Consider the following 13,831-nt stretch of genomic DNA (forward strand, 5'->3'; position numbering starts at 1 on the left):
AAAAATGGAATATAAGTGGACCCAAACAATTCAAACCCTGTTGTTCAAGAGTCAGCTGTAGTTTTATGATGGGGTAGAGGGATGGTTCTTAATCTGATTGGTACTGTTCTGTGAACACGCTAAGGAAAAAACCGAGGATCCCGCAGTTCAGATTATAGGTCTTTACTTTAGTCTCTCAATTTTGAAGCCCATGCTTCACCTCTAACACTGACTAATTTTCAAATTTTGGAGTCTATACACTTGGAATTTTCTGGAGAATAAACCTTAGGTATCTGTTGGAGTTGCAGGGGCTGGGTATTCTTCATGATAACTTTAATTTGATTAGAGCCTATAGGCTCTACCCTTCTTTGCCTCAGTTGAGGAAAAAGTAACAAGCTTATAGAGGCTTTGTTAATGACTGAGGTAATATATGTAAAGTGCTTTGAGCAGTACTTATTTTGCAAGTAGTCAATACCTATTAGTGTTTATTTGTCCCAGGCACCCTGTGTTAGACTGTTTTGGAGTTAGGCTGTTCATCTAACTCCAAGTTTTCATGGACTACAGTGCATGGACTACATATTTTCATGGACTACAGTGCAACCCAGTGGCTCGAAGTAGTATAATTTTTCTAGTGGGATTTTGTGATAGAAAAGAGACGTGCTGTCTCATTCTAGTGAACTGGAAGACTGAAATACTCTCAAAACAACTTTTTAAAATAAAAAGTTTACCTAACCTGAAAAAAAATTGTTTTAAGCTTTATATCCTCTACTGTTACTTCTCACAGTTAGGATGAAGGTTTCTGGTAGTTTGGTATTTTGAAAGTGGTTGTCAATTTCACTGGGAAAGTGTATAAAACCATTTTTATTCATGTATATTTCAGAACTACAAAATTTAACATAAACTTTTTTGACATAATTTCAGTACTTTAAAGAATAATTCTTATGCTCAATGATTTTGCATGTGCTTTATTGGTCAGTGTTAAATAACATTCAGGTAACAGTGCATGGAAAAGATGAGGACACATTCATGTTATAGGCTACTCCATGCCAGGTACTTGTTCCAGATCATATGGATGGCAGAAGTAAACAAAGAAACAAACAAAAAATTCTATTCTCATGGAGCTGGCCTGTTTGTTTATTTATTTATGGTGTGTGTGTGTGTGTAAGTTCCTTTGAGCCAAACTAATAACAAACTGGAAAGCAGAATCTCAAATGCTTCCATGGGGAGCTGACATTTTAAAGCACAGAAAGACATTAAACAAAAATAAAATGCATTGTATATTATATGCTGACACATTATGGAGAAAAAATTAAAGTAGGAAAGGGGATAGAGTGCCTAAGGGTTTGAGGAAAAGGATAGTGTAATTTTAAATAGAGCAGACAGAGAAATCCTCACTAAGATGATTCAGTACCTGAAGTAAGATGATAAAGGTATCTAGAGAAAGAGCATTCCTGAAGGATTACAAGTACAAAGTCCTGGAGATAGCAGTATGCCTTATGTGTTTGCTGGACCACAGAGGAGGAGGGGCAGTGTGGTGGAACATAATAAGGTACAGGGAAAATGGTAGGAGAGTAGAAGTAGTAAAGGTTAAGTTCACTAAAGGCTTTGAAGGTCATAGTATGCAAGAATCCATTGTAAATGTGTCCCCTGACTATTTGATTTGTGATGTTTGTTGAATTTGAGCATCAGATGGATCAAGTATGTAAGAATATAAATGTAATTTCTAGCACATTACAAAGTAGATGCTCATTGAATATTTATTAAATTACTTTATATGGCAAGGTGTTTAGAAGTATTTTAAAGTTTTTCTTTTCCCTTGCTGAAGGAATACTTTTCATTTATAACTGCTTCATATAACATAATTCAGGATTCCCCTACTCCTGTATTTAGTTTATTATTTTAAATGTTTTCCACCTTTAACATATTACTGAGTGGATATTATTTTTAAATAAGAATCTGTATTAGCTTTATTATTCATAATAGTCAGAATTTACTTTTCTTGAAATCATTAATTTTTTTATATTATAAAGTAAGTATTCACATTGTTATAAAAGTGAATAAATCTTAGTTCTGTATTTAGATTGGTTTAAAAGCCTAAGTTTTTCTCTATCATCTTGTTTAAGTTATTTTAATTATTGTCTTAATATTTTTTATCAGAAAGGAGCACTTTTAAGAAATGTATTTCTTACTAGGGAATATACTTTTACTAAAAGTTATCTTTGGTTTTTAGAAAGCTTGCTGGTCTAATTTTAGGAACTTAAATACAACCACGTAGTCAGCTGTTATTCTGCCAATGGTGGTGTTAACATGACTTAGATTTAATATTGAATACTTAGGAAAGAAAAAAGCATACAAGGAGCAGATAGGCAAAGTATTTTAACTTCTTTGTCTTAGTTGGTTTCGAGATGCCAGGTAAGCCCTATCCTTTCATTTTCTGGAAAAGTGTGAAAATTTATAGAAAGGTTTCATCCTCCCTCACCCCAACTTTTTTTTTATTAGTACTTTGAATTTGAATTCGTATGAGTGATAATTCTGGGGTTGGGAAATAATGAAATTGTGAACCAGGGAGTCATAGTGTTGAAACTGGACATTCAGATCTTTATAGCATAATTTCCTTATTTTTCAAAGAGCAGAAGAATCCCATCGTTGATCATGTTCTGGTTGGAGTCCTTTCTTATTGTTTGCTGGAGTTTGAACTTCAGAGCTATGGTGTCAACCCTGCTATAGTATCTCAGGGGAGCTCCTAGTTGTGGGGCTGGTCCCATGGCTCACTCTCCAAACTTTCCTTCTTCACTTCAGCCTCCAGCTCTGAGCTTTCCAATCCCCAGAGTAGCAAATGTTGAAAGAAGTTGCCCAGGTAAGTATGTGATGGGAAAGGCTGGGGAAAAATGGTACTCTCATCAGTATTTTGAGGGTGGGTGTTGGGCCATTTTACTAGTGAATCATTTTGTTTAAAAATATGTTTCTTGTATTTTTCTCATAAAACTATGTCAGAAATGAAAAAGTCTAGTGTTCTGAGAAATAATTTTACTTAGATGTGAAACACAGAAAACCTTAAACTGAGTAAATCATAAATGTTATGCAAAGGAGAGTATTAGATTTTTTTTTTCATTTCATATTTTTTACTCTGTATAATAGGACCAGAAAACTCATTTTCCAAAAAAAAGCTAAGGAAAAGGTTGTGTTAGACATAAATCTGTAGACTTAAAATTTTGCAACATGTAACTTGGTATCAGAAGGAGGCAAGTTTTAGTTTCTTTTTACTAGTTTTAGAGATGCTGGTTTTCTCTTTCCCAAGATTTTAAGCAGGTAACTGTATTTGTATTATCTGCAGGAATAGAAACTTCACACATATTTTTCACTGGAACTTTCTACCTATCTCTAGGTTTAAGGTTAACAAAAACAAATATAGAAGCAGTGAAGGCACAATATCTGGGACAAAGTTCAGCAAATATTTATTGAATAAGTTCACCAAATCCTGGGTATGTGAGTGTGTGTGTGTATGTGTGTGTATAATACCAACACTCTAGTATTTTCTACTTGTCTGTCTTGTACTGAAAATCATGCTCTAACATTATAGGTCTTTTTTTTTTTTTCTTAATGCATGCTTTTTAGAAATAATTTTTAGCAATATATCCCTGGGTCTGCATTACTTTGCTTGTTAATAATACTATCCTTTTAGGCTCTTGCTTCTCAGAAAGCCTTCAAAAATTGATACTTTAGTCCTTCTGCATCTATCCTGTATAATTCCTATTCTCAGGATTTCTAGATTCTTTTGCACATAACAGGAGATTCAAAATTATACCCAGGAAAAATGGACGTACCATGGCCTATGATTGTTAACATTTTTTCAGAGAAAGTGTCATACTTAAAGAGATTGGGACATCAAAATTTTTCAGGTCTCAAGCAAGCCCTTACAATATAGAATCCTTAACAGTTTATCTTCCCTTTTTCTCTCTTAAGATTTAGGGTTTTTTTGGGGGGGGCATTGTTTTTTGTTTTGTTTTGTTTTGTCTTAGTTTAGTTTACTGGGAAGGAAACTGGTAGAAATACATATCTCCCAGAAAAGCAGACCATACATTCAGTTTCTTCTGGGTTCCCTTCCTCTTGCCCTCTTTTTTTGTGTGTGTGATAAGAGACAGAGAGAGGGACAGATAGGCAGGGAGGGCGAGAGATGAGAAGCATCAATTCTTTGTGGCTCCTTAGTCTCCTTAGTTGTTCATTGATTGCTTTCTTATGTGCCTTGACCCAGCAAGGGGTAGAGGGCTACAGCAGAGCGAGTGACCCCTTGCTTAAGCGAGCAACCTTGGGCTCAAGCCAGCGACCATGCGTTCGTGTCTCTGATCCCATGCTCAAGCCAGCGATCGATCCCTCACTTAAGCTGGTGAGCCCCTGTTCAAGCCAGATGAGCCTGTGTTCAACCCCACTACCTCTGGATTTTGAACCTGGGTCTTCCGTGTCCCAGTCTGACGTTCTATCCACTGCACCACCACCTCTTTCCCTCTTTATTAGACTTACCCCGGCCTCTTAAGGATTGGTGTAAGATATTCACCGTCATTTAAAAATTTCCTTTAGCTTAGAGCATTTGTTTTATGTCTTAAACTTACAGGTTTTCTGTTATTCTTTTTTCTACCTGTATTTTATAGACATGTCCTCATATTTAAAGACAAAATACTGCTTATTTAATTTTACTTCTCAGCTTAAACTTACTGCTCATAAGAACCAATTGTAGTTGGTTCTTTAGTTGATACATGACTGTGCCTTTTTTCTATGGATTAGTATTTTTTTAGTTATTCGAGTTTTAGGTTTTAGGATAATGCACTTGCCTTTTAAAGCTTATATATTGGTTGTTCAAATTTGAATCTGTGTAAGGCGTATTGATACAGACAAGTTTTAAATTTTGGAAAACCACAAAGTCTGTTTCTTCAAGTTGAAGTGTGCGCAACATACTTTCCTAGATCAAAGTCAAACTAGTAGGGGCATTTATAGACTTTTTGTTAACACTCTATAGAGAATTTGTACATTTGGGATGTTTTAAGAGATGGTTTCTGAGGATATCATCTCAGTAGTGCAGTAAATGGTCTTTGGATTAGGAAGAGTAATGTAATCTCTTTATTTATGTGCCCTCTCCATCTTTTTCTCAAATGTGGTATACCCTGTTGTTTTGGCTGAGACGTCTTACAAAATATTCCTATAACTCCTGGGAAGGACTCTGGATCAGAATATTTGCCTACTCTCCAAAGTAATGATTGTGGGTATGTTCATATAGGCCCCTAGTTTTCTACTGAATCGCATTTCTAACCAGAGTGATGTTTCCTGTGCAAGCCACCTGTGAGCTGCCTTTTCACTATTTATTAAGGCTTTTATTTGCTCATTTATTTGGCATTCTGCATTTGCTAAAAGTATGAAATGTATTCTTCTGTTCAAGTTGACGAATTTAGATATTCTCCCTTTAAAATTTATCTAAGCCTTTACTTTTCTTAGATCTATTCTAAGCAGATTTATAAACTACCCATTGTACATTTATAATATTGTATATATCGGGCCACAGTAATCTAGAACTAGTAAGACTTGAAGGGTGATATGACTCCTGCATAAGGAGAGAAAGATCATTTGCTCTTTTTCTAAAGATTTCAGATATGAAGTTCTTTGTTCTTTGAGAAAGTAGATTTTTTTCTGTCCACTGCATGTGCCCCCCCCCCTTTTAATTTAAGCCCATTTCTTTTTTTAGTGTTTTTTCATAATGAAATAAGATCAGAATTATTTATAACAGTTGTGCAGCATTATTGGTAGCTCAGAATCTTAATACCAAAAAGTATTACCAAAACAAAAACTCCTTGGGTACAAATATATCTAGATTGTAGTATTTAATATTTGAAATGGGAATATACTAGTTCCATAGAATTTGGATAGTCTGTCAGTGAAGTGACCTATCAGCCTTTCCCTCTAGAGGACAATAATAAAAATACCAGGTTATCTTCAGATATTGTGGCTTCTCATGTTTCAAATGTTGATTGACTACATCTTGATAAAGTCAGACAAATTATTTTTATTAATTGGCTCTTGTCTGCTTTGCAGACAGCAGAGAATGTGTGTATGTGTATGTAAAGTGCTTGCTGATAGCAAATGTGAAATTGAGAAGAGAAAATAAGCAGGGAGTTAAATTCTGTGTTCAACAGGAGTTGTTGAACAGGAGTAAAATCTCCACTAGAAAAGAGTAAGAAAGCTTTTATTTCTTTTCTTCTGTAATTGCCATCCATCCCACCTGGATTAAGGTCCACTTTTCCGGTCTGAAATTAACATTATCTCAAGTTTGGAGTTTTGTGAATTCTTTTTCTGTGATTTTCCTGACTTACTGCATTTGTCTTTGAAATACTGTATTTACATTTTGAGATTGCCATACCTTAAGAATTTCTAGCTAGTCCAAGTTAAATAATGAACTACATACACACTTTCTGGTTAGTTCCTGAGGAGTCAGAGGAAAGATAAAATGTTTTGACTAAATGTTTTAGATATATGTTCCAGAAATTTTTAAGAAACATTGCTTTTGGTATTTACATATTTCTGTACTTTCTTGGTAAAATCTTAATTTTTATTTCTGCTTTGTTATAACATTTGGTATAAGAGTTGCAAGAGAAGGTGGTTAGTTAACAAAACAGATCTAAGTAAGCCCTTGATATATTTGCTTGAGAAAAGCAGACAGATTATACATAACAAAGATTCTAACAAATTTTATATGCAGTGATGCAATATGAAATATGATTTATTTTTAAATTAATTTTTCAAATTTTGTTTTGCCAAGTTGACTTTAATATAAATAGCATAACCAGTAATGTCAGTATATTTCAGAATAGTGTTGACATAGCTCTAAAGTTGATAAAAATTAATATCTATGTTCTTTTGATTTTTTACTTATTCTCTTCCAGGAAGTAATGTTACTCTTATATTTTTATCTATCCATCTATTTATTAATGTCAGTTCTCCCTCAAAATATATTCTTTATCTAACTATTTCTTTAAAAAAATTTTTAAATTACTTTTTAGAGAGAGAAACATAAATTTGTTGTTATACTTACTTATGCATTTATTGGTTCATTCTTTTAGGTTCCCTGGCTGGGATTCGAACCCAAAACTTTGGCATGTCATGATGATGCTCTAACCAACTGGGCTACTGGGGTCAGGGCTATCTAACCATTTCTAATCATGTCTACCACTGCCACAGCAGTCTGAACCACTATTATCTCTTAGCAGCCTGTTGCCCTGCTTCCATTCTTGTTCCTTTATGTTCAGTCCTTACATAGTAACTCTACTCATTTAAAAATGTACCTATGCCTGATCAAATCAATGGAGCTATTTTTAGCACGTGCATGGCCATGCTGAATGGAACCAATCAAGCCAGTGGCTGCAAGAGGGGAGGAGGGAGAGAAGAAGATGGATGCTTCTCCTGTGTTCTGACTCAGAATCAAACCTGGGATGTTCATAACCCACGGCCGCCACTCTATCTTCTGAGCCACGTGGCAGAGCCAAATTATGATCATCTTAAACTACCCCAAAACCTTCTCTTGATGTCCCACTGTACATAGAATAAAATCCAGTATCCCTCAGGCCTGCAAGGCACAACATGATCTGTCCCTCTGCAGTATCTGTGACTTTATTTCCTTTCATTTTCCACTAAGTTCATGCTACTTGAGCCACACCACTGAGGGTCTTGCTGTTTTCTCTGTATTGAATGCTTTGCCTATAGATCTTTGTGTAGTTGGTTGCCTTACTTCTCTGCTTGATTATCTTTGCAGTTTCATGCTATTTTAAAAAAACTTTCCTACTCCATTTTATTATTCTATATGGAATAATGGATAGGCCATTTAAAATTAAACTAGCTTCTATGAAAAACTTACTATGTTTTCTTTTTTCTCCTTTCTCCTTTCCTTTCCTTTCCTTCTTTTTCTTTTTCTCTTTCCCTTTCTCCCTCCTTCCCTCTGTTCCTTCCTCTCTCCCTCCTTCCCTTTCTCCTTCCCTCCTTCCATACCATTCTCCCTCCCTTTTTCCCTCCTCCTCTTCTTTCCTCCTTCCTTCTTCCCTCTCTTTTCCCCTCCTCCCCTCTTCTTTCCCTTCCCTCCCCCTTTCTCTCTTTCTCTCCTTTCTTCCCTCTCTCCCTCCTTTTCTCTCTCTTTTCCTCCATCCCTCCATCAGAAAATTGTTTCATCCCAGTACCCATCCCTGGACTGGGGCTTACATTTGGAGAAGAGAGTATTACTCTCTTAACTCTCTTTCTCTTTTGCATGAGTTGTGTAGGAATAATTAGTATTTTCACTGATGTGTGATTTCAGTGTTGATGCACATGAAACAAAACTGAATTTCTGTGTATTTGTGTTTTCTCTCTGGCACACAAATACATTGAGTCTGGAAAAATCTGTTGTTGATGGAAAAGGAACATTTCTGTTTTCCTTTGAGGACTTTATCTGTTTAGCTTTGCTTTCAAAACAGTAAAACCTTTGTATAATATTAGCATGAAATTTTTTATTCAGTACAACTAACTTCAGTTTTGGAATTCTAGGTATGTATAATTGGTTTTGAAGATAAATGTTATGCAAAAATTGTCAAAGGAAGCATTTACTTTATCAATTTGAGTTAATTTATGGGTATTAAATTTGATGACAGATACTCTGGTATCTCCTGGAATTTATTGAATTCTCTAAGTTTCATGTTACTTTTCTTAGGTATCCTTTCCTGGAAATAGAACTCAATAGTCATGGTCCTTTAAAGGGAATTAAATATATCCTTAACTTTTACAAAACAAGCATTTAAGGTTTTATATGCAGTGAGTCTTAATTTGTAGATTATAAAGTGCTTTTAATTCCTGTTATTTTTCTGAAATTAAACTCACTATAAATACTTATTTTTTCTGCTAGTGACTACTTAGGGGTTGGTGGATAGGCATGTGGAATCCCAGTCCCTGAAATTACATTCAGAATTATAGAGGAGCTTTCTTTAGATTGACCAAGGGAGTCTGCTGTCCAAAAAAGATTAAGTATGTTCTAACACAGGGGTCAGGGACCTTTTTGGCTGAGAGAGCCATAAACGCCACATATTTTAAAACGTAATTCCATGAGAGCCATACAACGACCCATTTACGTTACAGATTATTCAATAAAAATTTGGTGTTGTCCCGGAGGACAGCTGTGATTGGCTCCAGCCACCCTCAACCCTGAACATGAGTGGTAGGAAATGAATGGATTGTAATACATGAGAATGTTTTATATTTTTAACATTTTTTTTAATTAAAGATTTGTCTGTGAGCCAGATGCAACCATCAAAAGAGCCACATCTGGCTCGTGAGCCATAGGTTCCCGACCCCTGTTCTAACAAATTAGTAGAACCTTTAAAAATCTATTTCTGTATTTTACACTGAAAGATAGTAGTAGCCTAAAAACATACAGCAAAGCAGTGGTTAAGCTGTTTTTTACTATTGTCCATATTTAATTGAATGAGTTTTTCCCAGCTTTCAGCAGGAAGATTAGAGTTTTCTAGTTTCAACAGAGAACTTAAGACATAAAGCAGTGATTTGTGCTTTCAACAGACTTGCACATCAACTTGCTTTTAAAATCTGCAACACATTTGTTCACCATATCTAGTAATAAATAATAGTAACTACATTTTTTCATTTTAAAATAAGAAGTAAAAGAAATTGTTCATTTCTTATTTACAGTTGAAGAAAATACCCTTGTTCATAATGAGTAATATTAAGACAGATGTCAAATTTGATGTTTTTCCCCAAAATTTTTGTGGAAAGATGTGGTTATCAAGTATTCAGGTTTTTATAAATCCTATCGTGACATTTCCTATCGTGACATTTCAGTTTACACGTTGACCTTAAATAACTTCAATTGATAGCTTTGGAAACTTTATGAAGGTTACACCTTAAAAAGATAAGTAAAAATCAGCACAGACTTAGTAATTATTCTGGTGTGGCCTCAAAATTACTAGTGTTGGATGTGTTTTTGTTTTTTGGGTTTTTTTTAACAGAGACAGAGAGAGAGAGAGAGAGTCAGAGAGGGATAGACAGGGACAGACAGACAGGAATGGAGAGATGAGAAGCATCAATCATTAGTTTTTTTTAGTTGTGCTTTGTGACACATTAGTTCATTGATTGCTTTCTCATATGTGCCTTGACCGCGGGCCTTCAGCAGACCTAGTAACCCCTTGCTCGAACCAGCAACCTTGGGTCCAAGCTGGTAAGCTTTTGCTCAAGCCAGATGAGCCTGCGCTCAAGCTGGCGACCTCGGGGTCTCAAACCAGGGTCCTTCCGCATCCCAGTCCAACGCTCTCCACTGCGCCACCGCCGGGTCAGGCTAGTGTTGGATGTGTTTAAGACTTCAAAAACAAAAGAGTAAGCAGATTATATAATGGGGATTATAAATTTACACCAGGATGATGAATGAAAAAATCACCTTACTAATATATGAGTGGGTACTGTAGCTTGATATAAAATTCCCAGTGTGACATTGTACAGTGACTCAGAAATTACTGTATCTTAATACGTAAACTTAGATTGTAAATGAAGATCATGTGCTCTGGAAAACAGATAATAAGTAGATTTAGTGTTGACAGAGACCTACTATTGAAGATGTATGTGAAGATTTTGAATAATTAAACCCAAACTTAATTTCAAAAATAATCTTTGTATGGGAAAATTATACTTGGGGTTAGCTCTATATTATTAAAAAAATAAATGATTTTTTTTATTTTAAGTGTAATTATTGTATAAGACAGGCTTTACATTTGTCCTCTTACTTTTAAAAGGGCCTGGAGTAAACATTTAAGTACTATATTGTTATAATTAGATTTATGACTTTCTAATATGTCCCAATAGCTCTTAGTTGATCTGTTTCTTCAACTTAGCAATATCCCCTTCATTTTCTGGTTCCACATTAGAGTAAGGTAAAGCTTGACATTTTCCAAAATATTATTATTGGTAAAAGCAATATTTTTGTTTAGGTGACAAACAGCATGTTTGGTGCTTCAAGAAAGAAGTTTGTAGAGGGAGTCGACAGTGACTACCATGACGAAAATATGTACTACAGCCAGTCTTCTATGTTTCCACATCGGTCAGAAAAAGATGTAAGTTAATCAGTTACATTGTGTTTACTCAGTGGTGTATTCCTGTCTCTGGTTCCTAAAAAGCAGTATATGAACTGCAGTGTACTACTGTCTTTGGTTGAATGACAATGTTAGGCACATTTCTAAGCCCTGGGATATAAAAATGATGTGCTTACATTCTAAAGGGAGATAAAATAAAATGCTCTTTGATTCTCAAGTTGGGATATGGTAATACTGTAGTAGGAAGTACTCAAAAGACATGGGGTAAACATGATATAGCTTCTATATCATTGATTGTTTCTTTTTAATTTGTGTAATAACTTATTTTATATTAAAACACTCCAAATAGAAAGATGATTTGCACAGATTTAAAGACGTAATGGTAGGCTTTAATGAACCTATACCTTTGCTTTATAATCTTCTGGCTATAATTCTAGGCCTCAGATAGAAACAGCATTTCTCCAATGTTCAGTTGAAGGGATGGTGTAATAAAAAAATTTTGAAGAACTGTATTTAAAACATGGAAGATAATATAGAAATATGAACTAAGTGCTTTGGAAGGTTAGTAGTTTAATATTCCCATTTTAAATGAAAGTATTTAGGATGCAGCCAAGTCATAATTAGCCAGTGATAAAATAATCTGAATGAATTCAGTTATTTTCAAATTCTGATGCTACTTTAAATTATTTGTTGTAGAGTAAGTCTTTGCTTAATGTCATCATAAGTTCTTAGAAACTGCAACTTCAAGGAGAATAATGTACAACAAAACCAATTTTACCCTAGGCTGATATAAATAAGAGTTGAGCTCCTATGGCATATTTGGTCTCAAAAACCTCATCAGACTTCTGAATAAAGACCCAAAACACCTCTAATATTAAACATTGAAATAAATGTGAATTATATATACATTTAAGAAAGATTAATAAAATACAAGTTAGAGAATTATTTTCCAGCCTGTAAGTCAGGGTCACAAGTGGCCAGAGCTTATTCTGGCAACTCAAGGTGCAAGGTATGACCCAATCCTGGGCAGGATGCTTCTGCATGTTACGGTGCCTTCATACACACATACACCTACACTCACTCAGACTGGAACAAATTAGACACTCACGTGAACCTAACATTAACATCTCTGGGACATGAGAGGAAACCAGAGTACCCAGAAAAAACCCCCATGGACATGGGGAGAACTCCATAAAGCCAGTGGCCTCCCCTGGAAATTGATCCCCCACCACCACCAATGTTATAATGAAACAACAGTATATGAGGACCTGCTATATATTTAATCATATCAGTTGCCTTCTTGTACTTTGTATCTTTTCCCCCCTTTATAAACTAGCTCTTCCTAATTTTCCTATCTATGTAATAATCTACTCTAGTTATTAACCTAATAAGATTCTTAATCGTGTTGAAACAGTTAAAAAAATTCTAAGAGATGTAACAAATGCTCTCATTTTTCATTAAAATTTATCATTAGTAAATCACTTGCTTTGTCTTTTAGAATTTCATAAATTGGCTTAACTTAGTTTTAGTTAGGATTTCAGTGGGCTTTTAAAATCTCCCCCACTCTCACTTTGATGTTATTCCCCTTTATTTGTATTTGAAAATTGTATCATTTTAGCAACAAACTGTCCATTGCATTATCAGGGCTCTTTTCAAATTATATATGATGGCTTTCTTTGTAATTAGTGTGCAATTTAATAGCTCATAGAATGTCATCTAATTAATTTTCTGATATATTACTTATCTAGATATTTGCTATAAATTATAATGAAATTATTTTTTACATAAGTTGCTATGTTTAAGTATTGATCTTATAGTTAAAAGAATTTGAAGTGTCTTTCTGGTAGCATCATTGCAGAAACTATAAAACTAATTTGTGTGTTACTGTGACTGTAGTGCAAGTTCAGTTTGATGGAAAAGTGGCAGTGGAATATTACTTATTGCTGGAAAGCATTCTGATTTGGAAGATATGAAACATTCAAACTGAATCTGAAATAAAGTATTTAAAGATAATGAATGATAGAGATGTTTGTTTTCTAGAGAGCAAAAATACTGTTCTCAGAGCTTTTTAGTTGAATTATTTATATTCACTCACTCATATATAGGTTAGCATTCTAATCTAGTTGTTTGTCACAGAACTCATAATGATTTGATTCATAAAACTTTTTGATTAGTTAGTTAATTAAGAAGGTAATAACACAGGAATTAAGAATTTGAGCTCCAGAGCAGTACAGGTATGTGTTGGGATCTTGGCTTTGTCTGTTAACTGGAACCTCTCCAAGCCTCAGTTTTCTCATCTGTAAAATGGGAATAATAATACATAGTAGTTACTTATAAATTTTTGCTGTTTCTGGCACTTTTTTAATAGTATCAGGGGTATTATACAAATTTTAGAATATATACATGGGGGAAGAAAAGTTATTCTTATAATGTTCACAGGAAAATTTTGATAAAATTTTAATTTTTATTTGAAAAATGTTATTCAGATCTCTGGGACATATTGACATATTTTCTGTTAGAAAGCTTGCAGGAATTTTTTACTTTCATCAGCACTCTCCATGCCCTCTAGAAGAAGTCTTTGCCAATGGACAAAGAAGCTTACTGTTTTAATGTGCAGTAAAACATTGCTAAATCTATGCACATACACAAACACAAAGTGGTGTGTCTTTTCCATGCAGTTATTGGCCTTTTGTATTTCTTCCTTTGTGGGTTACCTTTTTTTGTGCCATTTTCAATTTTCTGTTGAGATGATGTCT

At 34.5% G+C, this 13,831-nt stretch overlaps 1 protein-coding gene across 5 annotated transcripts in view; it reads left to right on the plus strand.

Moving 5' to 3' along the window:
• CNOT2 (CCR4-NOT transcription complex subunit 2) overlaps positions 1–13,831 on the plus strand; it is a 128,218-nt gene that overhangs the window by 70,475 nt on the left and 43,912 nt on the right. For 2 of the 5 annotated variants that reach the window (XM_066257657.1, XM_066257656.1), the window contains 2 exons: positions 2,779–2,836; positions 10,974–11,096. In XM_066257657.1, coding sequence (XP_066113754.1) covers positions 2,816–2,836; positions 10,974–11,096 — 144 coding nt within the window. In that variant the 5' untranslated portion in view covers positions 2,779–2,815. Of the gene's footprint in view, positions 1–2,778; positions 2,837–10,973; positions 11,097–13,831 lie in introns of those variants that run through there. The other 3 variants (XM_066257655.1, XM_066257654.1, XM_066257658.1) reach the window with 2 other exon arrangements.

This window comes from Saccopteryx bilineata, chromosome 2 (assembly GCF_036850765.1).
Source record: "Saccopteryx bilineata isolate mSacBil1 chromosome 2, mSacBil1_pri_phased_curated, whole genome shotgun sequence".
Taxonomy (NCBI): Eukaryota; Metazoa; Chordata; class Mammalia; order Chiroptera; family Emballonuridae; genus Saccopteryx; species Saccopteryx bilineata.